Raw genomic sequence first — 23,955 nt, 5'->3', positions numbered from 1 at the left:
AGGAAACTAAGTTTCACTATTGATATGGGGCTGTCAGCCTCCTTTAATTCTGATTGGGCATCCTGCCGCAAGGGATCTTCAACTTAACCCTGATTGGCTTCATTTTAACTTTTGAACTCACATGAATGCTCGATCGATTTGAAAGTTTCTTCTTCTCTTTCTGCTTTTCGAGGTCAAGATTAAAAAATATGGTTCCAAAAGGTTCATGCAATGCCTATATAGTTTTTGTGGCAGGATAAAGAGGCACAAATAAAGTCGGAATACAATGCATTTCCAATCCGTCGGGCTCACAGATCCGAATGTTTCTCACGTCACTACTCCGTATGGAACGATCAAAGCGTCGGAGTTATGTCCTCGTATCCTGCCACTACTTGATTGGTATTCTCTCTTCAATTGTTCAGGCGCGCAGTGCAAATTACCATCAAAGGAAATGTAGGCCGTCTAACACAGCCATGCATACGTGGTGCGGCTGTACAGAGAGGGTTTTGGCTGCAGGACTAAAAATGATAGTGCGATCCCTGCATGATTATTAATAGGTCAACCAACTTGAGCCAGTATCCAACGCGTTGGTTCTTGGATTGAGTGATATTTTCTTATCTTTTTAAGCCCAGTTGTTGGGAATCCTTTTGAATATTCTGTGAGGTCGGTGATCAAGTGTATAGGGGGATTGAGCAATGGCTGCTTGGCTATCGTCTAGCTACATCGAACACTATCTGGAAATTAGGTTAGATCTCCCAAAATGCGACTACTAATCCGTCACCAATATCTTTCTCTCGTCCCGGTTGCGGCTCTTTTTTTCATATTCGGTACTATTTATTCGACGCATCGCTGGGAAAGTACCCGACAACTCAACAAAGATCAATGGACGCAAAGACTAGGCAATCAGGGCACTCAACAATCTCACAATGGCCAAAACTACGACGATCCCAACTGTGTCGATTTCCCGCGCGACCGTCTCCGAGATATTCAAATCGTTTTTAGGATCGGCTCAACTCAGCCGTTTGATCAGATCTCGTCTCATATCAACAATATTACAAACTGTATATCGAATTTGATCGTCATTTCGGACCGAGTAGAAGAGATCGGGAATGGATTTTGGTCTCACGATATCATCGCCGATCTACCGAAAGTATACTGGGAAGGAATAGACAAAGACGATGACGAAACCGATCAAACTGCTGGGTTGAAGGCGTACGCAAATATAAACAAGGGCGATAGCTCGTGGAAACAGGGGAAATATGCAAGTGACCGCTTGACTCATAGACAAGGTTGGCTATTGGATCGGTTCAAGTTTTTGCCAATGGTCGAATATGCATACAATGTGAATCCTCAGGCAAAGTGGTTCTACTTCATTGAAGCGGATACATATGTTGTGTGGGACACACTGTTCCAACTTCTCGAACAGTATGATTCCCGACAAGCATGGTATATGGGTTCCCCATCACCGGGTCGGCAACTGCACGGCGAGACTACGTGGTTTGCCTACGGAGGCGATGGATTTATACTCAGCCGGTCGGCTATTCAGCGACTCGTAACCAAGGATCCGGTCAAAGACGAGGAATCGAACAACACAAATCGGACCGAGTTATCTCTTACGGAGAGATGGGCGGATATAGTCAAAAGTGACTGCTGCGGAGACTCTGTTTTGGGTTATGCCTTGGTCAGAAAGGGTATACTTTTGTCTGGGCTGTATCCTATATTCAATCCTCATCCCTTGCATGGTATCCCATTCGGCCCTAGTGGGAAGCCGTACTGGTGTCAACCAGTGCTCAGTCTACACAAGACATGGCCGGGTGATGTGAGCGCATTGACGCAATTCGTGAAACATCGTTCCAACGAGGTATGTAAATTGTCCGCCTATCTTGGTATCGTACCAGACTAGTAAATTAACATTTCAATTCTCATCACTCTCAGCAAACCTTAATATATGCCGACTTATTTTACTACCTTAACCTAGACCGCTTGAAACCACGCGAAAACTGGCAAAACTCAGACTGGAACGGATTCGAAGAAGGGCCCGAATCGCCTGTTCACGAATCCATCGAGGCATGTGTTGATGGATGTCACACTCATAACGAATGTTTCCAATGGACTTATTGGACGGAGACCTCGTGGGAATGGAATTCCGTTCCAAAGAAGAAATGCACATTTGTGCGCTCGATACGGTTGGGATCACGCAGAGACCGTGAAGAGTCGTGGACCACGACTGTTACTTGGACAAGTGGTTGGGATATAGAAAAGATCTCCACTTGGGCAACAGAAAATAGATGTGAGAAACCGGAATGGGTTGAACCGAGTTCAGAGAGGATATACTAGACGACGTTCACAAAATCACACATGGAATCTAGGCGAATCTAGATACGCTTAAGACTGTGATATAATTCAAAGTATTGGCTACAATGTTACGAATCCGCATATCTAAGCAGTTCCGTAACATGCACAACCTTGTAACCTCTTCTCTTCAACTCCGGAAGAACACTTCTCAGCATCGGCAACGTCCAGGGTCGTCCATCATGACAAATGATGATTCCTCCAGGTCTCGCCATGCGAAGGATATGCGCGGCATTGACTTTTGCGAACGGAATCTGAGGATCGTGGGGATACACATCACCCAAGACGAGCTTATACCGAAGACGACTGACGATGTTGCGCATTCTCGTAGTGTACCAACCACTTCCTGGACGATAATATCTCGGAAGCGTGTTGTTGCTATCCATCGGTACAGTATTTACAGCTTCGTAGGCATTCTGGATGACTTTATCAACTGCATTGATTTGTGACACGAGCTCGTCGTCGGGTAGCCTGCATGCCGGTTCATCGTACATGCCGTGATTACCCAGCTCATTTCCACCACGAATCAGTCCCTGAAGAATCTTGTCCCGGTCATCTTTCAGTTTCGAAACGTGCGACCCAATAATGAAAAATGTGGCTGTTGCATGGTTCGCTTCGAGTATTTCCAGAATCTCGGCGGTGTAGATTGACGGTCCATCGTCTATGGTGAGTGCGATCACTTTTTCCGGTGTTGATACTTGCCAAAGCACGTCAGGGTGACAGCACTGCAAGTATTGAATTAAGCAGAATGGGGGATAGTATACAACATAAAGTAAAAATAATAGTACCAGCAGCAGGAGCAGCAACAGGAGAAGCAGCATGGTTTCGCCTTCCCGCACATGCGAATCTCCATCAATTGAGTGGCACTCTCTATTGAGTCCGGTCGTGTTGCTTGACGAAATGAACTGGAAGAAGTTACCACTTCGTTTAGTTAAATCTGGATGAGGTGCGAGATTATGAGAGATGAAAGAGCTCGAAGAAGCTCGGGAGTTGGAAAGGAAACATAATTTGTCGAGGAGTTACCGCCGGCGAAACGTTGCCTAACTACACTTTCCACATTGCGCAAACATCCCACTGTTCTAAACTTCCAATTAACTTCTAGATTATCTACACTCGTGAACTTATCTTGATGGATGCATAGAGTTCGTGAATGTTATTGACATCTACCAAGGATCGGAGTTCGGCAATTTTACCGGCCACATGTCATTAATGTCGTCACACCACGGAGGTGCTCCGAGTCACGCAACTCCCCCAAAGCTTAAACCAACAACCTCAGTTGTCCCTTTACTCTGTCGTGTTACTAGCATTGCATGAATTTCAACCACTAAGATGGGGATCATCGGTCGCTTCCTCAAATTGACAACCTACGGTGGTGCTGCCACCCTTGGCGCGCACTTCGTCTGGACTCGCAATTCGCAAGTCGAACCTCTCCCGCCCACGGATTATCTCTTTTCCTCATTATCGTTCAAGAGGCTCAACCCCAATCAGAATGCGGCGCTGAGTGACGTTTGTATTCGGAAAGTTCCTCTGTCGCAGATTGATCCCAAGCTATTGGAGAAGAAGGGTAAGCTAGTCGAGGCATTTTGTGCGGGTGTTTGGGGCGGTCTCGGTAAGTCAAGTTGATGGCTATTTCGCGATGGTTTATGGAATTCCGTTTACTGATATTTGAATTCCCGACGAATGATAGGCTACGCTTTCCAACGCCAATATCTTGCCAGAAAATATCAAGGCCCTTCTACCGCTCATCAGCTCTGGTCGACCCATGACCTCCTCTCGTCAAACTATGAAGTCGGCACCGAAATCACAGACCATTTCCAAGTCGTCGAAAAGGCAGATAACAGAATCGTGGTTCGCTGTGGAGACTCGCCATTGAAGCGCGAGGTTCGGGAATCTGATGGCCTTTTCGAGATGTCGGTTGACATTAAAAAGGACGAAGGAGTTGCGGTGTTTCATTTGAAGAGCGTCTTTTTCAATGGTTTGACTGGGAAAAAAGAGGGTCCCGTTATGCCGTATTATATGGAGCTGCTACATCGGGAATATGACAAGATCTGGATGGAGAGCGCGTTGCGCAATGTCTACGCTTAGAACATAAGTTGGTTGTTGATTTATTTTGTAAGAGATACACCTTCTGGTTAGTCGAATGACACATCTGTTCACATAGCGCCCTATCACATTCTAAGTATCACCAAACCATGCTTACGATATCCTAACGAAGGCTTATACAAAAACAGGATTGATTATTACTGTCCGAAACAAGGTATGTACACAGGATGATATGGACTGCGCAAACACATACACTAATAGCATCTCATGAACACTACGCTTTCGCTGAACTATCCTCGACCTTCTCCTCCGTACTTGGAGGATCTACGTCAGCAGTTGTCAACGTTACTGCCAGCACAGTCGGTATGACCAGCACCAAAGACCCTATACACAAGCCCCAGTCCATGAAGAATTGAACGACAGGCGACACCTCCAAGGCATTGATCCTCCACGCAATTGCGCCGCCAACACTCTGAAAGGCCTTGTATGCACACACGAGAATGGCCGTCACCGTAGCCGAGTTTGACTGCGCTCCAATCAGCCAGTAACAGAACGATTGCCAGAATGCATCGTATGCACCATAGAAACTGTATAGAAACATTGGTCCGACAGAGACAGATCTCCAAGTGAAATCAATATCCTGTTTGAGATGCTTCTCATTGATGCGATGACTCGACCATTTCTGGAACGCATATCCGCCCCCCCAGATACACATTCCAGTGCAGAAAAGGAATATCCATCCTAGGCGCGCTCTTTGTGGCCTACTGAGCCCGGGAAGATCGAGAAGCAAGCCCATAACAAGTCCTCCAACCATTTGGGCTAGCCAGTATAGAGCACCATTAAGCGACCGCGTGCGAATATTGAAGCTCCTTCCGTTGACTTCGTTTTGCTGGTACGAATAAAAGACATTGGCGCTGAAGAAAAGTGGAATCATGCAAAGTATGCGCCAATCGCTCGACATCTTGAGGCAGACATCCAACAACTTGACCGGAGACTTCTGATGACTCTCATCAATATTGTTGTGGTTTCGTACTGAAGATGGAGGACAAATAAAGACCCCAAGCAGCCATCCGATTGTCATGATGACCAGAAGGGAAACATACGTCGCATCCGAAACTGTGCCGGTAGTTGAACGATAGTTTAAGCCAAGACTTGCGAGAGAACCAACTCCGCCGCCGAGGTTGAATATCACCCAGAATAAGGCGATTGCGCGTCCTTTTTGTTGTTCTGGTACATAGGTTGTCATGATAGCACCTTGCGATACCCATACGAAGGAGGCTCCTATACCCAAGATTGCTCCCGCGACAATGACAAAGGCGCCATTTCCGTTTTCTACTTTGAGTCAGTTCATTTACGGACCTGATGCTCTTCCTAACTTATTGGGTGAGATGAAGATAGAACATACTGTTAAAGCTCAAGAGAGCACCTGAGTAAAGCGGATACGCCCAACCACCGAGTAACAAGCATGCACGCGGTCCAAATTGGTTGAAAACCGGTCCAACAATGAAGAGAGATGTCACTGCCATGGCTGAAAGTAAAGCTACAGTGGCATTCGCAGCCACCGTGGGATCAACTTGTCCCGAGCCACCGATACCCGTTAAAGCATTGTACATCTGCAGTACGCCTCAGTATTAAACCCTATGAAACTTGAGGAGAACTACTTACCCCAGGACAGCAAAAACATATACCACTGATAAGAAGTATCTGGAACCACGGGTTCGAATATATCCTATAAAGCGCTGGAGGCGGCGTTTCCTCGTCGATTGCTAGTTGTGCAGCATTTGTCGCCATTACCTCCTCAGCATTGAGTGTCTCTGTCGATGAGGATGAGATGCATGTTACTGCAGAATTCGCAGATGCAGCTGTTGGAGATAATCCAGACATGGCTCTAGGTTCCGCCAGGAATGACAGATTTTGCAGCACCGATCATGGACGAAAATCTAGATGCAAGGACAGAGAAGATCTCATGGTCCATCTAGGTCGTGTAACGTTTAAATGCGATTTCTCGTCACATTTTTCTGGTCTTCTCATTGTTTGTTCGTGGATTTTCCTGTTTCCGGGACAGCGGGTGGAATGTGGAATGTTGATTGATGACAAGTGTAAAGAAACGGTGCATGTGTAACAGCGTAACGTCTAATGCAGTCGTGATATATTGATACGTTCTCCTGAGACTAAATCCACTGGTCTCAATCTGATCACTGGCCTGTCAACAAGCGTATACAGAATCTTGAAATCATGTGATGTGGAAGCAGATACGGTGGATCGTATGTGAGGCCAATTATCGAAGATCTGAAGCGCCGAATCTTGTCGATTTTCTGCAAAATAGCTTTTCATGTTTGTAATCATAGTTTGATTCGATCGCAAGATGTTTTGAGGGAGACGTCTTGAATCTAGGAGTCATTTCTCAACTGTATGGTTAAAGTTAGGGTTCAGGGCTTGACCCTAACTGCAATTCTGATCCGTTTGACGGTCAGCACCGTAGAACTGCTGTTTGCAGTACTTTCTAACCGTACAAATACATTCCTTACTTAAACTTGGAATTTTATAGTTAAGGACTCTATTTCTTAAACATCCGGGGTTATGATAGATACATAGCATTGAATCATTGAGTCACAGATGAAGCCGGCGCCGCTAAGCTTGAGGATGAAGGTTGGTTTCTTTCAGACTTTTATCTTTTCGGCCATGTATTTTCTCATGTTCACAGCCTGACGCCTAACCAGATTTCGATGACCAGCGAGCCACCTGAGGATCTTGTGCTCAAGTACGAAGAATATGCACACAGAGACCCGAAAGGAGAGCGAAGAATGTACTTGATAAGGACATGCTACCAGCGATCCAGCAATCTCGTACTTTACGCGTTGTCCCACGGCATAATCTTTTACAACGTTTCATGAGCACCTTGAAAGAGCAATCGCGGCTAGCTAAAGAGAATGATGAGCATCTATTAATACTGCTTTTTGGCCACAGAGATATCGATACGTTTGGTGTGTATATCGCTGGCCGTGTTTCAGGTGGTTTGCCAAAGCTGAGGATGGATGATGTCAAACTCGTCTACAGCGAAATGTACCAATCACTCTCTTTATGACATCGTGCTTCTCCGGAGGCTGGCTTGTCCAGTCAATCGCCAATACATCTCAGCATATCAATGCAACAGGCATAACAGTAGCAGGACCACAAGCAGTAAACCTCGGTTGGCCACTTAGTGCTAGCCTAGGATGAGTATGTGGAGGTAGGCTTGCAACTGGGATTCTGAGATCCGCCCTTGACGTTGAAGAATCACAAGAAATGAGTGAGGTCTGTGAAGACCTTACGTACATTGCACTTGCAGATTCTGTTCGTGAAATATACAAGAAGAATGTCAAATCCATTTTTCGGCCCAATTGATAGGTGGGGGGATCATTTTATAAGCCGAAGTGGACTGCCGTCATCACGATTAAAAGCACGCTGGGAGTATTTACGCTTGATTCCATCGGGTGACTACTGTCGAGAAGAAGACCAAGAAGTCTTGAGAGCGGGTATCATGTGCTTTGGACTGATAAGAAAGCGTCGCAAATTGGACTGTGCAGCCCGACAGTACCTCTCCGCGAAACCTGGCGAGTAGTTTGGCTAGCAATATTGGATTACATGGGTCATTGAACCGCTTTCTCAGAGACAAGAAAAGTTGAGTGATGAGGATATCTCTGAAATGCTTGAAGAAGTGGAGGAATATCGCATTGATGCCCTTGATCAAGCTAATAAACTTGCAATCGTTATGAGTGTCAACAACCAATTTTTCGACGCATTTTCATACGATCAGCACTGGCCAAGGTCCGCAGAGGAAGAGAAGATTTATTCTATCGCCTGGCGGCTGTTGGCTACCAAACAGCTAGTGGACAAACCAAGTTTTGATCTTCGATATGCTCTTGCCTCAGTTTCCTGGACCAAGCCGATTAGCTTTCTTGCTACTTGCTTTGCCAAGTCTGTTCTAACTCCAACCGATATTCCTCAGAGGATAGCTTTGGCACTGACTTACAAAACCCAAGAAGATTGGACTATTTTGTTTCTGTTTGGTAGACGAACTACAAGTGATGCAGAAGTGGTTCACTGTCGCGAGCTGGCGCCGAACAAAATTCGGAGCTGGAAAGCGAAGGTTACGGAGCATTCTATGACTAATTGTGTAGGAGGATCGTAACTGACAGGGTTATTATACGTCTATGCGGGATATAAGAATGAGCAAGGATAACAAATTAGACTAAATACTGTATGGTATATAGTTATAACTGTGATGGGATGTTCGATGACCGGACGATACATTATCGTAAGACAAAGCATGTTGTTAGTGTAGGGATTAGTTTCGGGTAAAGTACGTCTCTGAAGGGAAAGTTCATTGGCGTTGGTTAATCCAGTTGAAAGGTATAGATTCTGAAGAAGCGAGGTCACCGCGGAGGTCAAGTAGCTCATTGGGCTCAGGGAGTGAACCAGAGTGCTCAGCTTCAACTCACTGAGCATGTATCTTAGCATATATGAAGCTCACTGGTCTGCTCAGCACGCTCAAAGGCGTGCTCGGCTCTACTCAGTGAGAAAGCGGCGAGGGGGCAAGCACTAAAAATGGGAAAGCCGAAAAGCGTCAACTAGAAAGGAAATACGGTATGTAGGTAGGCCCAACCAACCTCAAAAGCCATTTGTCTGAAAACTAGTTACAGTCCACCCATTCTGCTCATCATATTGGTTCGGTGGAGTACTGCCATACAGCGGCGAATAGTGTACTTCTTGCGCACAATGCCCATTCAGACAAGTAACAACTTGTTCAGCGGCACTCTGACCTTCATACCAAGCCCCTTGCAAGAAACCAAAGTACTCAGCACTTGTAGCTTCACCAGCGAAATATAGGCGACCAAGATTTGCGCGGAGGTTTTGATGCATTTCCAGAGTTACGCCATACGGCCAGTTCGAGTAGCTTCCGTATGACCATGGCTCAAGGCTCCAACGTGGGTACATGAATGCAATTGGGTCAGGAACTTTGTCCGCACCAAACATATCTCGAAGCACCGCCAGGACCTGATTTTTCGTTTCCTCGTCTGTTTGAGCTTCAACGCGATAAGATTGGTCGTGCACGACGGTCACAAATATGATACCAGAGCCCTCGAGGAAGCCTGGAGTGTCGAGTGATTGGAAAACGGGATAGAATCCGCGCTCCACAGGATCGGCGTATAGGAAGTATTGCGTGTCTTTGGGCCAGAAGACCTTATCCGGTGGAAACTGGAGGAAGATCTTGGTGTATGTGCCCATGTCAAAGTTGTCGATTCCATCTTGCTTCCATTCTGGGAATTCGGGCTGGAAGCTGACAGCTTCGTTTTGGAGAACACCGAGTCTTGACACGGTTAGGAGCGTAGGGCACAGAGTTGAAATATATTGAACTCACGAGAATGTGCAAATGGCGTAGTCTGCCTGGTAACAGCCTCCCTGGCTATCAGTAATAGTCACACCGGTGTCACTATAAGTGACGTTCGTGACGGTGGTGTTGAGACGCAGCCGTGTATCGTTCTTTTTCAAAAATGTGCTTGCCTCGCCCTTGAGCCAGGTGTTGAATCCTCGCTGATCCACGACGAAGTTGTTTTCGTCTGACCACTGGTAAAATGTCGTATTCTGTCGAATAATTAGGTAAAGTCCCGTCTGAGCGTGCATTTGGACTTACAAAGTTCACAATACCAAAAACCAACGAACTGACTTCGGGCTCGTATGCATATTCCCAGTCTGGTCATAAAAGTTCAGCGCTCATCATCTGACAGGCTATGGAGCGACGTACCCCATTCCCACCATTCAACAGCTTGCATCTTCATATCCTTCTTGGGGCGCCAATCACCACGAGTAAAACCCGCCCTGGCGTTACGATCCTGTAGATTCTCAGACAGGATTGTCCCTGCCAACTCTTCGGTAACCGAATAAGCATTTTCATAGTCATCGAAGAGACTGGAGTAGTTGACGTAGCCAGTCTCGTCATAGGTCAGGATTGAACTATAGTCAGAATAGGTGTTGTTGACTCCATATTTTTGAGCCTGTGAATGTCCTTAATGTAAGCGTTGTGAATTTTGTTTTGAGGCTGCTTCTTTCAGATAATTCATTTCGATACAACATACCAGAAGCCAGATGGGGTTTTGCGGACCACCATTTGTTCCCAACCCCTGAATCCAATTTGCCCCGAGTTCAACCGTCAATGGCTTTCCATTCGCGTCCTGCCCGAATGTGGTATGTCGCATACGACCGCCAATATCGGAGTTGTATTCGAGAATAATGAAGTCGTGTATGGAGCTGTTACTGAGGGTTTGCTAAAAATAACCTTATCAGGTATGGACCTTCGGGATATACGGCATCATTATAGGGCAACTCACGGCCGCTGTAATGCCGGCGACACCACCACCACTATTCTCACATTGTCAGCGGTGGTCTCTCGACAAGGAAAACTGGAATATAACTGACAGAATTGCAACGCTAGTCTTTTCGCATTTCTTCGCAGGACTACCGAGTACTGAACTAGCCAGAGCCAGGGGAACTAAGAGGAGATGTTTGTAGTTTGCCATATTGTGAGACTATCTGCCTACGCAGGTAGCGATTATCAGCTGATCATAGTCTCAGTCTGGTCGAAAATCTTATGTCACCTGGTGGTTATCTATGTATTATATACCCTAGGCTTTGTTTCTGCAGTGTAACTGTCTACGACTTGCACAGCTTCCACCAAGCTCTTTCAACCAGCTTAGCTCAAAGCATACGCATCTAGCGGTAGGTAGATTTAAAGTTTCAAACACCACAATCTAAACAGCCGCCAATGATACTTGAATTCGTCGCCAAGATACAGACTTATCACCGCGTAAGCCGACGCAACTATTCCAGATGAGGTATCTAAAGAGGCCGCCCCTGTAGAAACAATTACGCCGATTGATCTTAGGTCATATTCGGCAGGTGAATTGCTCCAGACAATTGCATCTCTAGATCGACAATCCATGTTCCATCGAGATAAGCGGGTGGGGGGAGCACGCATGTACCTACTGTTCCCGGAAGCTCTCCGCACTTGTGCACGCGGCTGGCCCTGATAACGATTCTACAATATACGGAGTACTAGGACGTATATGGACAGTTGTCTGGTCCACTTGCTTCCGGCATATCCTACGCAGGGTTCAAGGGGTAAATAGAATTACTTATCGATGGAAGATGTATATCGATAACTTGGAGTCCCGCAAGAACAAGAAAGTCTAAGGGTTCGCACATATCAGAAGAGAAGAGACACGTTGATCAAGAAGTAAATTCTCTATTCTGCATATTTCCCAGAAAATCCATAAACTCAATCACCAGTATACCCTCACTATCTAAAGTCCTTGGTCCGAGTTCCTCAACATCGGGGTTCGGTTATTCATTATTTGAATTGTCGTCTTCGCGTTTGCTTTAAGGTCGTCAGGACACACTATTCCTAGGATCGTCTCCCCTTTGGCGCCAGCCATGTATCATTATACCTTGACCTTGGCTGGTGAGAGCCGGAAATTAGACCGTTTGATCAAAAACAAGACCCCGTGCTCGGTAATCAGTTGATTGACTTCCTGGTTATAACAGCTTATAATACGACGCTTCGAATTCTCTCTCCCCTGAGGTGTATGACGAGTAGACCAACAGCCGGCGTCGGTTCGTCTAGGTTACTACGCAAATAGCAACGTAGACCGGCTATTCCGAAAAGCTGCAAATAAGTCGATATCCTTGGATCCCAAGAACACGACCGAAGACTAGAGACTATCGAGATTGGTGATGGTGAGGTGTAGATATCTTCCTACCCCCCTAGACAATTGTGATCCGTGTCGTAAGCGAGACGGTGCCTATTTAGGAAGGAATAAGATACAAACAGCCAGAGTTCTTGCAAATGAAGCATATTTTCCGACCTTTTGAGAAAGAACGTTCACGGGGTGAATGGCTCCAGTAGGGTGAGCGTGACCAGGTGTTGTGATAACGTCGATCTGTAAAGAATTGGTCGGTACCTCTTGGTGCGGTGTAGTGCTGAGGTGCAGTTCTTCTCAGATTTTGGTAATGCCTGATGTATGGGGTGGTAATTTGTATGGTTTATGAAGGCATTTTTGAGGCATATTTCCTGCTGACAACTGGTCTCAGCTGATATGTGTTGTTCCGTAAGAGTGTCTTCTCCGTGCTCAATGCCAGTCAAATCATCTTCTGAACTAGGTGCAGGTGTGACGACGAGCAAGCAACACGAATGGTATTGGTCTCTATGTACGAGAATATTAAGCATGAGGAGGAAAACAAACAGTAGGCTAGGCGCTCGCTCGTAGTTCCAGTCAGGTGACTCCTCAATCGGGAAATTAGGGTAACGTCCATAGCCCTACATTCATCTATCAGCTACGCCGTCACAATAGGAATAGGGAGTTGCTTAGTCTGAGGAATTTCTGTAAGCACCAGCGGTTCAGCATCGTCATGTTGAGGCTGATCGACGGACACGCGCTCATAAAGTTCTCTGATGGACTGAATTTCTCCATTAGTTGCGACACGTCGTTTTGTTTTGACAGATACCTGTCTAGGTGTCTCGGTAGTGGAATCTGTCGCTCTAAACTTGAGGTGGATATCCGGGTACAAATCGAGCCACAATGAGACAGGCGTGCTCAAGAGTAATGCATTTCGAAGTGGCTTCAACAATCTCCTCGATTTTCGTGAACCCTTTCCGAGCCAGCCATACATGGATGCAATATCGAGGTCAGCAACTGTCATCGGAACGGCTCCATTAAGTTCGGCTCCACGAAGTCGTATACGTCGCGTGATCGCTCTTTGAGTATCCAGCAAGTAATGACTGAGATTTGTCGTTCTTGTCACTTTCATATCAAGATGGAAGACTTGCGTAATTTGTGCTATCTGTCGATCTGAATCGGAGAATACCCGTACCAACGTTGGGCATCGAATATAGATGCGTTGAATTTAGGTATTTTGCACGTCGAGGTACGTTTCAAACCTGCCATGAGGTAAGATGATGTGGAAAACGGTACGAGAACCGGAAATTATACCATTCGGCCAAAAGGAGGCTTCGTTATGGGGTTGGAATTTGAGAGGTTGGTGTAGGCCTATTGAGTGTAATAAGAAATATTTCTCAGGGGAGAAATGATGTTGTCTGGGAAGATATTTTCAAGAAGCATATTTTCGGCTGATAGATGGATCTCCCAATGGAAGCCATTGGTAACACTGTTTCTAGGTACCATGAACGGAGACGACAATTTGTCAGGGATTGCCACGAATCATTGTTATTTGTGTAGCGAAGGTACTTGTCATGTGGGTGGACGACTGCAATACAATCCTACCGAACCGATTATCCCCAGACAACGAAGGCCCATATCGGGGTAAGTTTCAAGCTTGCTATGAGGTAATGGGGGTGTCGACAAGGTTCTCCATTATACGTGACGGTACATGGATCTCAGTAGTATTGGGGCCGCAGAGGAAAACCACTTGTAGACGGCTACTTGAAATCGACTCTTGCGTATTGGTCAAGATAACAGGCATCAATATCTGCAAACTGATGTAAACCTAAGGTCACGCTAGGACATGGGTAGTGAATACAGACTCTTGATTCCATATGGCAATCCCGTGGTTTCTTGGTCCTTCTCTTTTATATACATTCTTGGTCAAAAATGATACCAATATTGGTTTACTCCTTGCAAAGATGATGAGCTTCCAGGGTTGATATGCCGAGGTGGTGCTCAGAGATACTTAGAAGACTGAGCACGAGTAAGCCTTCCTCATGAAGGGAAGGAAACAGAGCCTCAGCAAGTCTCATATTTATGTTTATGTGCGGCTGGCCAGCTCAACGGATCTCTCCGTATAATGAAAACAACAAAGCGCTGCGGTGTCCCACTACGGCTCCGATATGTAACCGTAATATCAGATCAATTATCCTCAGGAACCATACAAAGACACTCGGTCAAGAGTATGGAACAAGCCGTCAGAGACATATTATGTCAAGGCAGCTCCAGGGCTGGTATGGATCAATAAGTTCTCAAGGAAGAAGACCGACAGACAAAAAGAACAAAGAGGAACCATCTAATCTATCATTTTCAGGGCGTAGATATGTGTCTGGAAGCTCGTGTTAGCCTTGGTCAACCAGGCATAGATACGTACATCAGAGCTGCATTGGGATACAGACCACGCTTTGTGTATTTTTCAAAGTAACGGACATGTCCGTCATATTGAGGGACGGTCGAATATAAATAAAGGCCACTCCCCCATTTTACACTTCTTTCTATTTATATCTTTCAAGAAATCTGCCGATACTACTCATGTCAACCCACAATCTGCTTCCGGGGGACACCTTGAAATGCAAAAAAAAGAGAAGTTGGGTGTGAGTTGACATGAGTGGAAACAACCCCTAACCCTATAGGGAAAAAAAATTAGGTTGACAAGAGGGGGATTCGAACCCCCGCCTCTTGCGAGACTGCGAAATCCCTGTGCGCGGTCGGTAAAACCGGCACAGTGTACCCTATAGGGGTTTGCCCCTACAAGCTCACTTGAATGCAGCGCCTTAGACCGCTCGGCCATCTTGCCTCGTTACATGTGAGAGTATCTTTTCTCTGAACTATAACGCAATTTTGCAATCTGTAGATAGTGGTACGAATGGCTTAGCTTGAGACGCGGGTTTAAGCTTCACCTGTCGTCCATCGTTGATTGGTATCACAGGGGGTAAGGAGCTTACCCTATGATGGTCTTCGTCTCCTGAAATGCTCCCCTGGACATAAAGAATGGATTTTGTATGCATTGCTTATCACTCACACATGCTTCAAGACTGCTAATTGTTGTTCAACAGTGGTCTCGGCTTGTTGGCGGTTCCCGTACTGCTTCCAAAACCCCTCGAACAAGCAGCCCCGTAGAACGACTGACAGCATTTAAAAGATCCTGCAACACTCTGCAAGTAAGTCATTGCCTTATCTCGCAACAAGATGGGCCTCTCTCTGACTGTTACTGTGGAAAAGCAAATATGGCGGACGAGCAACTCCCCTTCCAACGAGCTTGCCGCGACGTCTCAGGCGCGGGCCTGCGTTGACCGTTTGAACCACGTTCTTACCGAGGAATCCAGAGGGCCTGCGCCCCATCCATGCCTGTCGTATGCATCCACTTCACAAATATTTGTGACGGTCACGAAGCTGGCTTTGACCTATCGGGATGAAGGATTGGTACGATCATCGGCAGTCTTCTTCAATACGCTGATTGATGGCGAGGTGGACGGAATTGTCGATAACCGTGTTTTTTCACGCGCCTTGGTTGACCTTGTTCGAAGAAACTCGGTGCGTACGGATGATACAGAGTCGCGGCTGGTCGAGTTGCTCTTCGGTGTTGCCAACAATATTCGTCTGCGTCCTCAAATCTTGACTGCGTGGTTTATCCCAAAACAAGCCGAACTGCCAGAGAGAGAGCTAGAAGAGGATGAGCAGTTTGCAGGTGTCACACGCAAAGATGATTTTCCACTCTTTTACCTCCTGGTAGACTATGTTCACCGTGAAGGTCGTGCAGGTGACTTTGCACGTACAGGCCTTTTGTATCTTATTGAAACCGCGACTCGTTCGAGGATACTTGAGAAATGGTTGATTGAAAGCGACTTAGCCACTTTGATGGCAACGGGCCTCGGAGCAGTATACAGTCAACTGAGCAGGTACGTTGTGTCGGTCTTGATAATTCCAAAAACTAACGCCTCATAGAAATGTCCATCCTACATTTGTTGAAGGAAATGTCCCAACAATTATAGCACTTTCCGATGAGAACGACGATATCCAGCGGAATTCCGAAGCAACAATGCGTTCTGACGTCGATTCTTTCATATCCTACTTGCTCTTTTGGCAGGATACGGTAGAGCACTGTCAATCAAAAGAAGTCAATGATACACTTTTAGATCATTTCGAGGTCCTATTCCTACAACAGCTTCTGTAAGGACTTTCCCGGTCAAAGAACTGTTTTTTGGCGCACTGAATCACTGACAAAGCAAGGTATCCATCTTTGTTGGAATCATCGGACATGAAGGGTGGGTCGACTTCCACTGTGCTCTCGTATCTGTGTCGAGTGCTTGAATCCATTGATCAGCCGAAACTTGCTCACCGCACTCTTCGATTCTTGATGGCGAGTCCCACTGATGCCGAGCCGAGTTTGGAGGTTTCTCAGGATCTACAAAAAAAGCATTTATCTGTCAGCCGGCGCAAGTCCCTAGACATGCTTGCCACCTTGGCAGAAGCCGAGGAACAACAGCCGTCCCCGTCATTATTCAATCTTGCTGATTTGATATTGATGAGCATCAAATCACAAAATAAAGAGACAATTGTAGCGACTTTGCACTTATTGACGGTCATAGTACGCAGACATCATCCTTTTGCAGGATCTTTAATCAAAACGAAGGACCCGGTGTCTGGGCCACAGCGTACCGTTGGTGCTCTCAATGAAGAGCTTCGCAGGTATTTATCATTCGCAACAAGCATTATCGACGATCCATCCTTGAATGAGTCTTTTGAACATTACTCCAAAGATGCCACAGTCGTCCTCGAATCTCGTCTTTTCATACCATCCCCGAACAGTAGCATCTTGGATGGGCCGGCCGACCAACCACTCGATCTTTCCCTGGATGATGCAATCTTCAAGGAGATTCTGAATCTCCTGGATAGATTCTTTTCGAACAGTGTGACGGTAAACCTCGGACTGACTGAGCTCATCACCAGTCTTGCTTCATCAAATCTAATTTCACTCAACGGATGGCTCTTAGTTGATCCTTCAAACTACAATTACAAATCAGAATTGCCGCCTACAGCAACAGGTTCTTCGACGATAACGGAGGGGGTCATTTCCAACATCCACGACGAACGGTCTGGGCCTGTTGACCCTTTAGCAGGTATCATGGCTAGTCTGGCGCCAGCGACCTGGTTAGATGGGGACGAGTCCTGCATCTCGAAGTCTTTACGGAAACTTACCGAACATCTCGAAGATTGGAGGAGGGATATCCCAGATTTTGATATTCTAGTCGCCGCTCGTCGAGACCTCTTACATAGTGACGATGATGACGATAAATCCAAATATCAACGCTCGGTCAATACATCTCGTCAACCCTCACAAGCTCCAAATACGCGGTCTGTGGAGGCACCTCTTTCTCCGCGCGGCAGACCTATCAGTAATAGCATTACCCAAGAAGGACCACTTTCGAGCACCCCAGGCTCTCTACCACGCAGTACGATCGGATCTCCTTTGCGTGAGTCATCCATCCAATCACATATGTCCTCATCTCCGACTCGACGTCCTGTTGCGGTTGAGGACCTCCGCCAAAGACTTGCCAGCTCGTATCGCCTTGATAAAACTACAGACCGCCTAACCCCTTCTCAGCAAGAAAACAAGCACAATGCTGGAGAGACACAGGTTGATAAAGCAGCTGAAGGTGGTGAGGAACCGAGTGACGATTCATCACCAGCCCAGATTGAAACCGTTGTTACACTTGGGCATATTCTTACGAATGCCGTTATCCTATACGAGTTCATCCTGGAGTTAGCGGCCATGGTGCAAGTTAGGGCTACAGTATTTGAGGAGGCGGGTTATGCATAAAGAGCCGCCTGGATTCTACATCTGTTTATTATCGTTATAATCTGGCCATACTAATACCCCTCTATGTTCTGGCAGTTGAAACTGTTTTCTCGTTTATTCAATCTAAGCATATAGAGTGATTGAGCTCCTCCAGAAATGACCCAAAACATACCTCACGTAAGATCAAATTGATGAGTTCCATATTATCACTCTTCAGACTAATATGACCAGTGACCAGAAAATAATCAGCACAACAGCAAAAAGGAAATAAAAGACCGAGTGGAAGCTCCGAGAATGGCTGACACCGGGGAATTAATTCCAAAACTATTTGCCGGGCTACAGAGAACCAACCCAAGTTTGGCCGCACATCCCATGCAGAAAAATCGATTTGAGAGGATCCAATAGTTGAGATCAACTCTTTGGTCCAACTAATAACTTATGAATAGTCAGTCGGCATATCGGACTCATCTTACAACATCGCGGAAAGTACCCTATTCCAGAGCCATGATTGATACAGTGGATACACGCTTCTAATAGTGTGTTGTTTGCGTGATAATCAAACTGCGGAATCGGAGCGAATGTGAGCAATTTTGCATTTTCCCGTACGAGAATTGTGTATTAAAGTATGGCTTGTTACAAATTTCTCTACATCCGGTCGCAATATTCGGGCAAAGCATGTAGCACACCAGCCCGCGCCAGACTGAGTGTCGACCCATCCCTTGGATGTACGTATAAATATTCTTCTGGCCGGGATGCTCTTCTGTTCGAGGTTTATCATACTTTTCTCTAAGTTTTGCTACCTAGGTCGCTTGGCTACCCCTTCCTCATCTTGATCCCTGAACCATCATATCGTTGTGCGACGGCGAGGCAAAGACAAAATGGCAGCTCCCAGTAATCAAGCAGCATGGATCAATGAAAAGAACGCCAAACCCCTCGAAGTCAAAGAAGCTCCCTACACAAAACCAGCTGCCAACGAACTAGTAATCAAGAATGCCGCCGTCGCCATCAACCCTATGGACTGGATGCTCCAGGAAACCGGCCACCTCGCATTCACCTGGATCAAATACCCTTTCGTGCTTGGTGCCGATATAGCTGGAGAAGTAGTCGAAGTGGGCAGTGAAGTGACACGATTCAAAGTCGGGGACCGCGTCCTCGCTATGGGCTGTGGATCGGATCAGGATCGAAACAGGGCCGCCGAGGGCGCTTTCCAGAAATATGCTGTTGTGTTGGAGAATTTTACCTCGCCTATTCCATCTACTTTGTCATTTCCGGATGCCGCTGTCTTGCCTCTTGGCGTGTCTACTGCTGCAGCAGGACTTTTCCAGAAGAATTTCCTTAATTTGCAGTTACCCACTGTACCGCCACAGGCACCAACTGGTCAAACTCTTTTGATCTGGGGAGGATCAACGAGCGTGGGTAGCAATGCAATTCAGCTTGCTGCAGCTGCCGGCTATGAAGTATACACCACGGCTTCACCCAAGAATTTTGACTACGTCAAGAAGCTTGGTGCGTCGCAAGTATTCGATTACAATTCCAAGACCATCGTCAAGGATCTGGTTGCAGCCCTAAAAGATAAGACTGTGGCCGGTGCTTACGCTATCGGAGTTGGCTCTCTATCCCTCTGTGTGGACGTCATCAGCAAGACCAAAGGCGTGAAATTTGTCACCGACGTGGGATCAACCGATATCCCCAAGGACAAGAAACTAGCCGGATTCATACTCATCCCATTCTTGCTCGGCACAATGAGCCGCGGTGCAGCATTATGGGTGAAGACAAGACGCACCGGCGTTCGTACAAAGTTTGTCTATGCAAGTGACATTAAGAAGACCTCGTTGGCTAAATCTATTTATGCGGATTTCCTTCCTCAGGCTCTGGCTGAGGGCCGTTATCTTGCGGCTCCGGAACCACAAATTGTCGGTCATGGGTTGGAGAATGTACAGGAAGGATTTGGGTTGTTGAGGAAGGGGGTTTCGGCTCAGAAACTGGTTGTCACATTATAGAACACCATTTCCTCACCGTACACCACCGGCGATACCTAGAGAGAAGTCACTTCCTCTCTTCGTAGTTTACTTCTTGTAAGCCTGATTTGTCAGGATTTCCAGTGATTGTTATATTTAGATTAGTACTAATATTCAATATACCCCTTTGTTATTCCGAATCATCTATGCCTTTTCTACAACTAGACAGGGACTCTCTTGGCTGATCAGCCTGACTGACCGAGACCAATGGATACCTTGCCATGCCAGCTTACGACATCAAATCTCCTGTAGTATGATAGTTATCCTTTTGTATGGAAGATCATTAAGTCCGATGTCTATTGGAACGATTGACCATATACATGCTGAGAGCATTCAGCCACAATATGCAAACGAAGCCTAGTACGTAACCCCAAAAGCCTCCCCACAAGAGAGATTGGCTACTGTGGGGTAACAATGGACTTGGCAAAGAGAAACCAAAGACACATAAAAAGACTGTTGACTCATCCACAGTTGAAGCCAGCAGTATATCAAGACGACACGGTAACACAAGCTCATGCCCTGAAATGGAGTCTACTCTTGACCTCCTCTTCGACTCATCCTCATTGATCCCGTCCGAAATCAAATCGGAGTATCCTGCGGGGTACACAGTACGCCCCCTTGCACGAGATGATTACCATCGTGGATTCTTCGAATGTCTTAAAGATTTGACTTGGACCGGAGATATAAGCGAGAACGACTACCATGAACGCTTTGACTGGCAAAAGGAGAATGGCAAGGGTTGGTACTACTGCGTGGTCATCGTTGATGATGCCGCAGATCGCATCGTTGGAACGGGGACTGTTGTTATTGAGAAGAAATTGTCAGTATCTATTTCCTCAGCCTTCTTCATACGCCTGCTCTCTCTTGTTAGTTTCATGGGTAGCAACCAGTTGCTAATTTCTTAATAGCATCCATAACCTCAGCATCACCGGACACATTGAAGATGTCTCAATAGCCAAGGATCACCAAGGGAAACACTTTGGTCAGAGACTTTTGAAATCATTAAATGCCATCGCCCTTAATGCCGGCTGCGTCAAGGCGATACTGAACTGCGCGCCTCATAATGAAGGTTTCTATGCGAAGTGTGGTTACGAGAAGGCTGGGACGGAAATGTCGTGTCACTTTGAGAAGTTCCGCGAGTACTGGTAACTTTTGTATACAAGGCGAATGGATGATGATACATATTAAGTGACTCTAAGATCTGGCGGTAATGAAAGTGAAATGTTATGGATGGAGACATGATTTCTAGGGTTAGGGCTTAATATATATAAACCCTAACCCAGCCCGGGAGCCGCGGATAAAATCCGATACAAGCGTGGATGATTGGCTCAAGTATATACCCAACCCACTCATCCTAGCAAGCATCATTGGCTCGGAGCTGAAGCCGAGTCCTCGGGTGTAGAGATCTTGCCTCTAAGCTTAACGTATTTATATCCGGGCTGTGTCGCAGCATGCTTCAGCTGTGAAACTCAACTGGAACTTAGCCTACTTCCTACTTCAACTCCCTCCTTCAACGCGCTCAAATCAAGCCGGAATATCGCGCAATGCTGTGACTTCTGGAAGGAAAATTGACTGCTGCGGTCAATGACGTATCATTTATCCTTGAGTCGCTTCATTTTCATTGTGCAAAAATCGCCGATTAGTGCGGGCCGTTACCCTGACTCGTGTTTGACGTGACGGCTATTGAAGACGATAAAGGATACACGTATCTGATTTATATAGTAGAAAGGACAATCATGCAGGCCCTACAGGACAATGCCGAAGATCGCTTTGCGGACCGAGAAGATGCGCCATTTCTTGACCCGAGCCAGCCAAAGAACGAGCGGCCATCCCGGAAGGAGAAAAATGCGTCTCGCGAGAAGCTGCGGATCCGGCTCATGATTACCCTATATGCAATTATCCTGTTAGTTGAAATGGGGAACGCAATGACAAACGGCCCTTTTACACGCATATTCGAGTCGATCGTCTGCAAAAACTGGTACCGGGAGCATGATCCATCAAAGCTCGGAAGTGATGGAGAAGTGCCGGAAGATCAATGCAAATCGTCAGCTATTCAAGGCGAGGTTGCTACAATCAAAGGAGTCATGGAGTTCTTTGATGGAATCACTAGCGTGTTACTCGCTATTCCCTACGGTTTACTGGCCGATCGGATTGGACGAAAGCCCACAATCATGCTGAGTATCCCGGGGTTTATCCTCAACATGGTGGTCAGCGGAGTTGTGCTGTGGTGGTCGGATATCTTTCCACTTCGTGCAATATGGTTCTCGGCTTTGACATGGCTGTTTGGCGGTGGGCTAGTTGTCGCGTCCGCGTTGGTATGGACAATGATGGCCGACGTCACGACGGAGCAACAACGATCGGCCATGTTCTTTCAGTTTGGCGTCGTTGTTATGGGTTCCGAGTTTCTGAGTAATTCACTCGGATCATGGTTAATGCTGTTCTCGCCTTGGAGACCCTTACTTATTGGTTGGGGCATTATCATTATTGGTCTGTGTCTGGGCCTGACACTGCCGGAAACCAAGAATGCGTTCTCTTCCGCCATCTCAGAGCCGGACTACTCTGAGCATGAAATGTCTGACTTGTCGACTGTCGTAGATGAAGAAGAGCAGGAAGGCATCTTGCCTTTTGCGAAAGCAACCGGCGCAGCACATCAGCCACCAAGCTCAGCTTGGATGAAAATCAAGACGTCCTTCCTCGCATACACTTTCTTCTTCCAAGACAGACAAGTGGTCTTGCTCTCTTCAGCTTTTTTGGTCTACAAACTCAGTCGAGGAACCGCATGGTTCCTGATTCAGTATGTCTCCATCAGATATGGATGGAGCCTTGCGGCAGCAAACATGATCACTTCGCTTAAATCAATCCTGATGGTTTTTCTGTTTGTTGCTATACTGCCATTGGCTTCGTGGTACTTACAGAAGAAGCGAGGCGCTGACGGTCGTACCAAGGATATGATTCTTACCAAAGGTAGCGTCTTATGCCTATTAATAGGCACTCTGGGCATGGGCCTCTCACCACATATTGCTATTATGATATTTTTCCTCGTCATCCAGACTATGGGTGCTGGATTCGTCTATACTACCCGTTCGGTCGTTACCACTATGATCCATCGTGACCAGACGGCTCGCTTATATACATTGATTGAGATTATTCAGGCTTTGGGTATGATTCTGGCTAGTCCGATAATGACTGGCTTCTTCAATTTGGGGTTGCAATTGGATGGTTTCTGGATAGGGTTGGCCTGGATGGTAGCTGCAGGTCTCTTTGGTATTGTGGGTTTGATCATCTGGAGGGTCAGGTTGCCTGCTCATACAACCAGATCCGATGATTAATTTGCATTGTTGTGTCGGGACAAAAGGTTTTTATCTGCAGGGAGTTGCAATTTTTGTACATGTACATAGCATGTTTTCATCGGAGATTTCGAGCATATATATTACAGATAGAGCCTTATGACTGGAATATATTGAATGGGTACTATTTCGGTGCCTCGATCAAGTTACATGCTGTTCATATGATGGTGTACACTCATACCTATTTAGATACCTTACCAGTCATGGTCAAATTCGACGCTTTTGCTCTTGCAAATCCATTATTGTGGCCCTTTTTCGCTCTCTAAAGACATTCACAGTCTAAACAAGTCGTTGATCTCATCACTTTTTAGCGCCGATATGAACTCCAACCCTTAAGGAGGAACTGGGCCCTATCCTAGCCATTATTGACGTTTGCGAAATCGGACAAGTGCCTGAAGTTTGACCATATTCTGGCTACTAATAAGGAAAATCATGATGACCATATAGCTCTCTGGTGGAAGACTATTCGAATAAGCAGTAACAATCAATGACAAAATCTATAGATCTCGAAAGCCGCTTTTACAAAGACGAACATGATAACCAAAATCAGGGGTCAGCGTATATAGTCCACAGCAATACATCAGTTCCTCTGGCAATCTATACAAGTCTGAAAGGAAAGACAAATGAAGCTTGGTGTCAATGGATAGTAGGAATCAATT

General features: G+C 46.3%; 11 protein-coding genes and 1 non-coding gene across 15 annotated transcripts, besides 1 other annotated feature; 8 read left to right on the top strand and 4 right to left on the bottom strand.

The window, feature by feature from the left end:
* The first annotated feature begins 399 nt into the window (after positions 1-399).
* Positions 400-2,981, top strand: TSTA_031170 (uncharacterized protein). Of its 2 annotated transcripts, none has more exons than XM_002480243.1 (2): positions 400-1,840; positions 1,915-2,981. In XM_002480243.1, the coding sequence occupies exons 1-2, from the start codon at positions 740-742 to the stop codon at positions 2,314-2,316; spliced, it is 1,503 nt and encodes a 500-aa protein (XP_002480288.1). In that variant the 5' UTR covers positions 400-739; the 3' UTR covers positions 2,317-2,981. The 2 variants fall into 2 exon arrangements, with proteins under 2 accessions (XP_002480288.1, XP_002480289.1); XM_002480244.1 differs by having other exon boundaries at positions 400-1,851.
* On the bottom strand, positions 2,403-3,152 carry TSTA_031160 (polysaccharide deacetylase (NodB), putative; the record flags this gene model as incomplete). Its single annotated transcript, XM_002480242.1, has 2 exons — positions 2,403-3,056; positions 3,120-3,152. The coding sequence occupies 2 exons, from the start codon at positions 3,150-3,152 to the stop codon at positions 2,403-2,405; spliced, it is 687 nt and encodes a 228-aa protein (XP_002480287.1).
* Positions 3,115-3,151: a microsatellite.
* A 446-nt stretch (positions 3,153-3,598) lies between the features above and the next one.
* TSTA_031150 (uncharacterized protein) lies at positions 3,599-4,497 on the top strand. Its single transcript, XM_002480241.1, has 2 exons — positions 3,599-3,940; positions 4,019-4,497. The coding sequence occupies exons 1-2, from the start codon at positions 3,661-3,663 to the stop codon at positions 4,414-4,416; spliced, it is 678 nt and encodes a 225-aa protein (XP_002480286.1). The 5' UTR covers positions 3,599-3,660; the 3' UTR covers positions 4,417-4,497.
* Positions 4,498-4,648: 151 nt separating this feature from the next.
* TSTA_031140 (uncharacterized protein) lies at positions 4,649-6,258 on the bottom strand (the record flags this gene model as incomplete). Its single annotated transcript, XM_002480240.1, has 3 exons — positions 4,649-5,706; positions 5,780-5,987; positions 6,040-6,258. 3 exons carry the CDS (start codon positions 6,256-6,258, stop codon positions 4,649-4,651), a joined length of 1,485 nt encoding a protein of 494 aa, XP_002480285.1.
* Positions 6,259-6,990: 732 nt separating this feature from the next.
* TSTA_031130 (uncharacterized protein) lies at positions 6,991-7,975 on the top strand (the record flags this gene model as incomplete). Its single annotated transcript, XM_002480239.1, has 6 exons — positions 6,991-7,023; positions 7,095-7,180; positions 7,342-7,437; positions 7,608-7,668; positions 7,703-7,761; positions 7,789-7,975. The coding sequence occupies 6 exons, from the start codon at positions 6,991-6,993 to the stop codon at positions 7,973-7,975; spliced, it is 522 nt and encodes a 173-aa protein (XP_002480284.1).
* Positions 7,976-8,059: 84 nt separating this feature from the next.
* Positions 8,060-8,871, top strand: TSTA_031120 (uncharacterized protein; the record flags this gene model as incomplete). Its single annotated transcript, XM_002480238.1, has 2 exons — positions 8,060-8,530; positions 8,773-8,871. The coding sequence occupies 2 exons, from the start codon at positions 8,060-8,062 to the stop codon at positions 8,869-8,871; spliced, it is 570 nt and encodes a 189-aa protein (XP_002480283.1).
* Positions 8,728-10,963, bottom strand: TSTA_031110 (flavin containing polyamine oxidase, putative). 2 transcript variants are annotated; one of them, XM_002480236.1, is made up of 8 exons: positions 10,831-10,963; positions 10,743-10,773; positions 10,491-10,679; positions 10,160-10,409; positions 10,049-10,107; positions 9,776-9,999; positions 9,024-9,724; positions 8,728-8,955 (listed from the first exon to the last, which is right to left on the bottom strand). In XM_002480236.1, the coding sequence occupies exons 1-7, from the start codon at positions 10,929-10,931 to the stop codon at positions 9,025-9,027; spliced, it is 1,554 nt and encodes a 517-aa protein (XP_002480281.1). In that variant the 5' UTR covers positions 10,932-10,963; the 3' UTR covers positions 8,728-8,955; position 9,024. The 2 variants fall into 2 exon arrangements, with proteins under 2 accessions (XP_002480281.1, XP_002480282.1); XM_002480237.1 differs by lacking the exon at positions 8,728-8,955 and having other exon boundaries at positions 8,984-9,724.
* Positions 10,964-14,780: 3,817 nt separating this feature from the next.
* TSTA_031100 lies at positions 14,781-14,928 on the bottom strand. Its single transcript has one exon. It is a non-coding gene; the product is annotated as a tRNA-Leu (tRNA).
* A 108-nt stretch (positions 14,929-15,036) lies between these two features.
* On the top strand, positions 15,037-18,074 carry TSTA_031090 (uncharacterized protein). Its single transcript, XM_002480235.1, has 5 exons — positions 15,037-15,131; positions 15,188-15,292; positions 15,354-16,030; positions 16,077-16,301; positions 16,362-18,074. The coding sequence occupies exons 1-5, from the start codon at positions 15,123-15,125 to the stop codon at positions 17,950-17,952; spliced, it is 2,607 nt and encodes an 868-aa protein (XP_002480280.1). The 5' UTR covers positions 15,037-15,122; the 3' UTR covers positions 17,953-18,074.
* A 523-nt stretch (positions 18,075-18,597) lies between these two features.
* On the top strand, positions 18,598-20,087 carry TSTA_031080 (alcohol dehydrogenase, putative). Of its 2 annotated transcripts, XM_002480234.1 has the most exons (2): positions 18,598-18,656; positions 18,736-20,087. In XM_002480234.1, exon 2 carries the CDS (start codon positions 18,810-18,812, stop codon positions 19,929-19,931), a length of 1,122 nt encoding a protein of 373 aa, XP_002480279.1. In that variant the 5' UTR covers positions 18,598-18,656; positions 18,736-18,809; the 3' UTR covers positions 19,932-20,087. The 2 variants fall into 2 exon arrangements, with proteins under 2 accessions (XP_002480279.1, XP_002480278.1); XM_002480233.1 differs by having other exon boundaries at positions 18,598-20,087.
* A 325-nt stretch (positions 20,088-20,412) lies between these two features.
* Positions 20,413-21,183, top strand: TSTA_031070 (glucosamine 6-phosphate N-acetyltransferase, putative). The gene is made up of 2 exons (XM_002480232.1): positions 20,413-20,769; positions 20,858-21,183. The coding sequence occupies exons 1-2, from the start codon at positions 20,474-20,476 to the stop codon at positions 21,096-21,098; spliced, it is 537 nt and encodes a 178-aa protein (XP_002480277.1). The 5' UTR covers positions 20,413-20,473; the 3' UTR covers positions 21,099-21,183.
* A 502-nt stretch (positions 21,184-21,685) lies between these two features.
* Positions 21,686-23,455, top strand: TSTA_031060 (MFS transporter, putative; the record flags this gene model as incomplete). The annotated part of the gene is made up of 2 exons (XM_002480231.1): positions 21,686-22,913; positions 22,938-23,455. 2 exons carry the CDS (start codon positions 21,686-21,688, stop codon positions 23,276-23,278), a joined length of 1,569 nt encoding a protein of 522 aa, XP_002480276.1. The 3' UTR covers positions 23,279-23,455.
* Positions 23,456-23,955: the final 500 nt, after the last annotated feature.

Source organism: Talaromyces stipitatus, genomic scaffold (genome assembly GCF_000003125.1).
Source record: "Talaromyces stipitatus ATCC 10500 scf_1105507295541 genomic scaffold, whole genome shotgun sequence".
In the NCBI taxonomy this organism is placed as follows: Eukaryota; Fungi; Ascomycota; class Eurotiomycetes; order Eurotiales; family Trichocomaceae; genus Talaromyces; species Talaromyces stipitatus.
This window is presented reverse-complemented; position numbering and strand designations above follow the sequence as displayed.

Bases quoted from the DNA above. Each gene is read 5' to 3' on its own strand.
- TSTA_031170 (XM_002480243.1), top strand. From the start codon at position 740: ATGCGACTACTAATCCGTCACCAATATCTTTCTCTCGTCCCGGTTGCG. The intron at 1,841-1,914 runs GTATGTAAATTG...CATCACTCTCAG, and splicing joins TGAAACATCGTTCCAACGAG to CAAACCTTAATATATGCCGA.
- TSTA_031150 (XM_002480241.1), top strand. From the start codon at position 3,661: ATGGGGATCATCGGTCGCTTCCTCAAATTGACAACCTACGGTGGTGCT. The intron at 3,941-4,018 runs GTAAGTCAAGTT...GACGAATGATAG, and splicing joins GGGTGTTTGGGGCGGTCTCG to GCTACGCTTTCCAACGCCAA.
- TSTA_031070 (XM_002480232.1), top strand. From the start codon at position 20,474: ATGGAGTCTACTCTTGACCTCCTCTTCGACTCATCCTCATTGATCCCG. The intron at 20,770-20,857 runs GTCAGTATCTAT...ATTTCTTAATAG, and splicing joins GTTGTTATTGAGAAGAAATT to CATCCATAACCTCAGCATCA.
- TSTA_031080 (XM_002480234.1), top strand. From the start codon at position 18,810: ATGGCAGCTCCCAGTAATCAAGCAGCATGGATCAATGAAAAGAACGCC.
- TSTA_031090 (XM_002480235.1), top strand. The intron at 16,031-16,076 runs GTACGTTGTGTC...AACGCCTCATAG, and splicing joins GTATACAGTCAACTGAGCAG to AAATGTCCATCCTACATTTG. The intron at 16,302-16,361 runs GTAAGGACTTTC...TGACAAAGCAAG, and splicing joins CTATTCCTACAACAGCTTCT to GTATCCATCTTTGTTGGAAT.
- TSTA_031110 (XM_002480236.1), bottom strand. From the start codon at position 10,931: ATGGCAAACTACAAACATCTCCTCTTAGTTCCCCTGGCTCTGGCTAGT. The intron at 10,680-10,742 runs GTGAGTTGCCCT...GGTTATTTTTAG, and splicing joins TCGCCGGCATTACAGCGGCC to CAAACCCTCAGTAACAGCTC. The intron at 10,410-10,490 runs GTATGTTGTATC...GGACATTCACAG, and splicing joins AAAACCCCATCTGGCTTCTG to GCTCAAAAATATGGAGTCAA.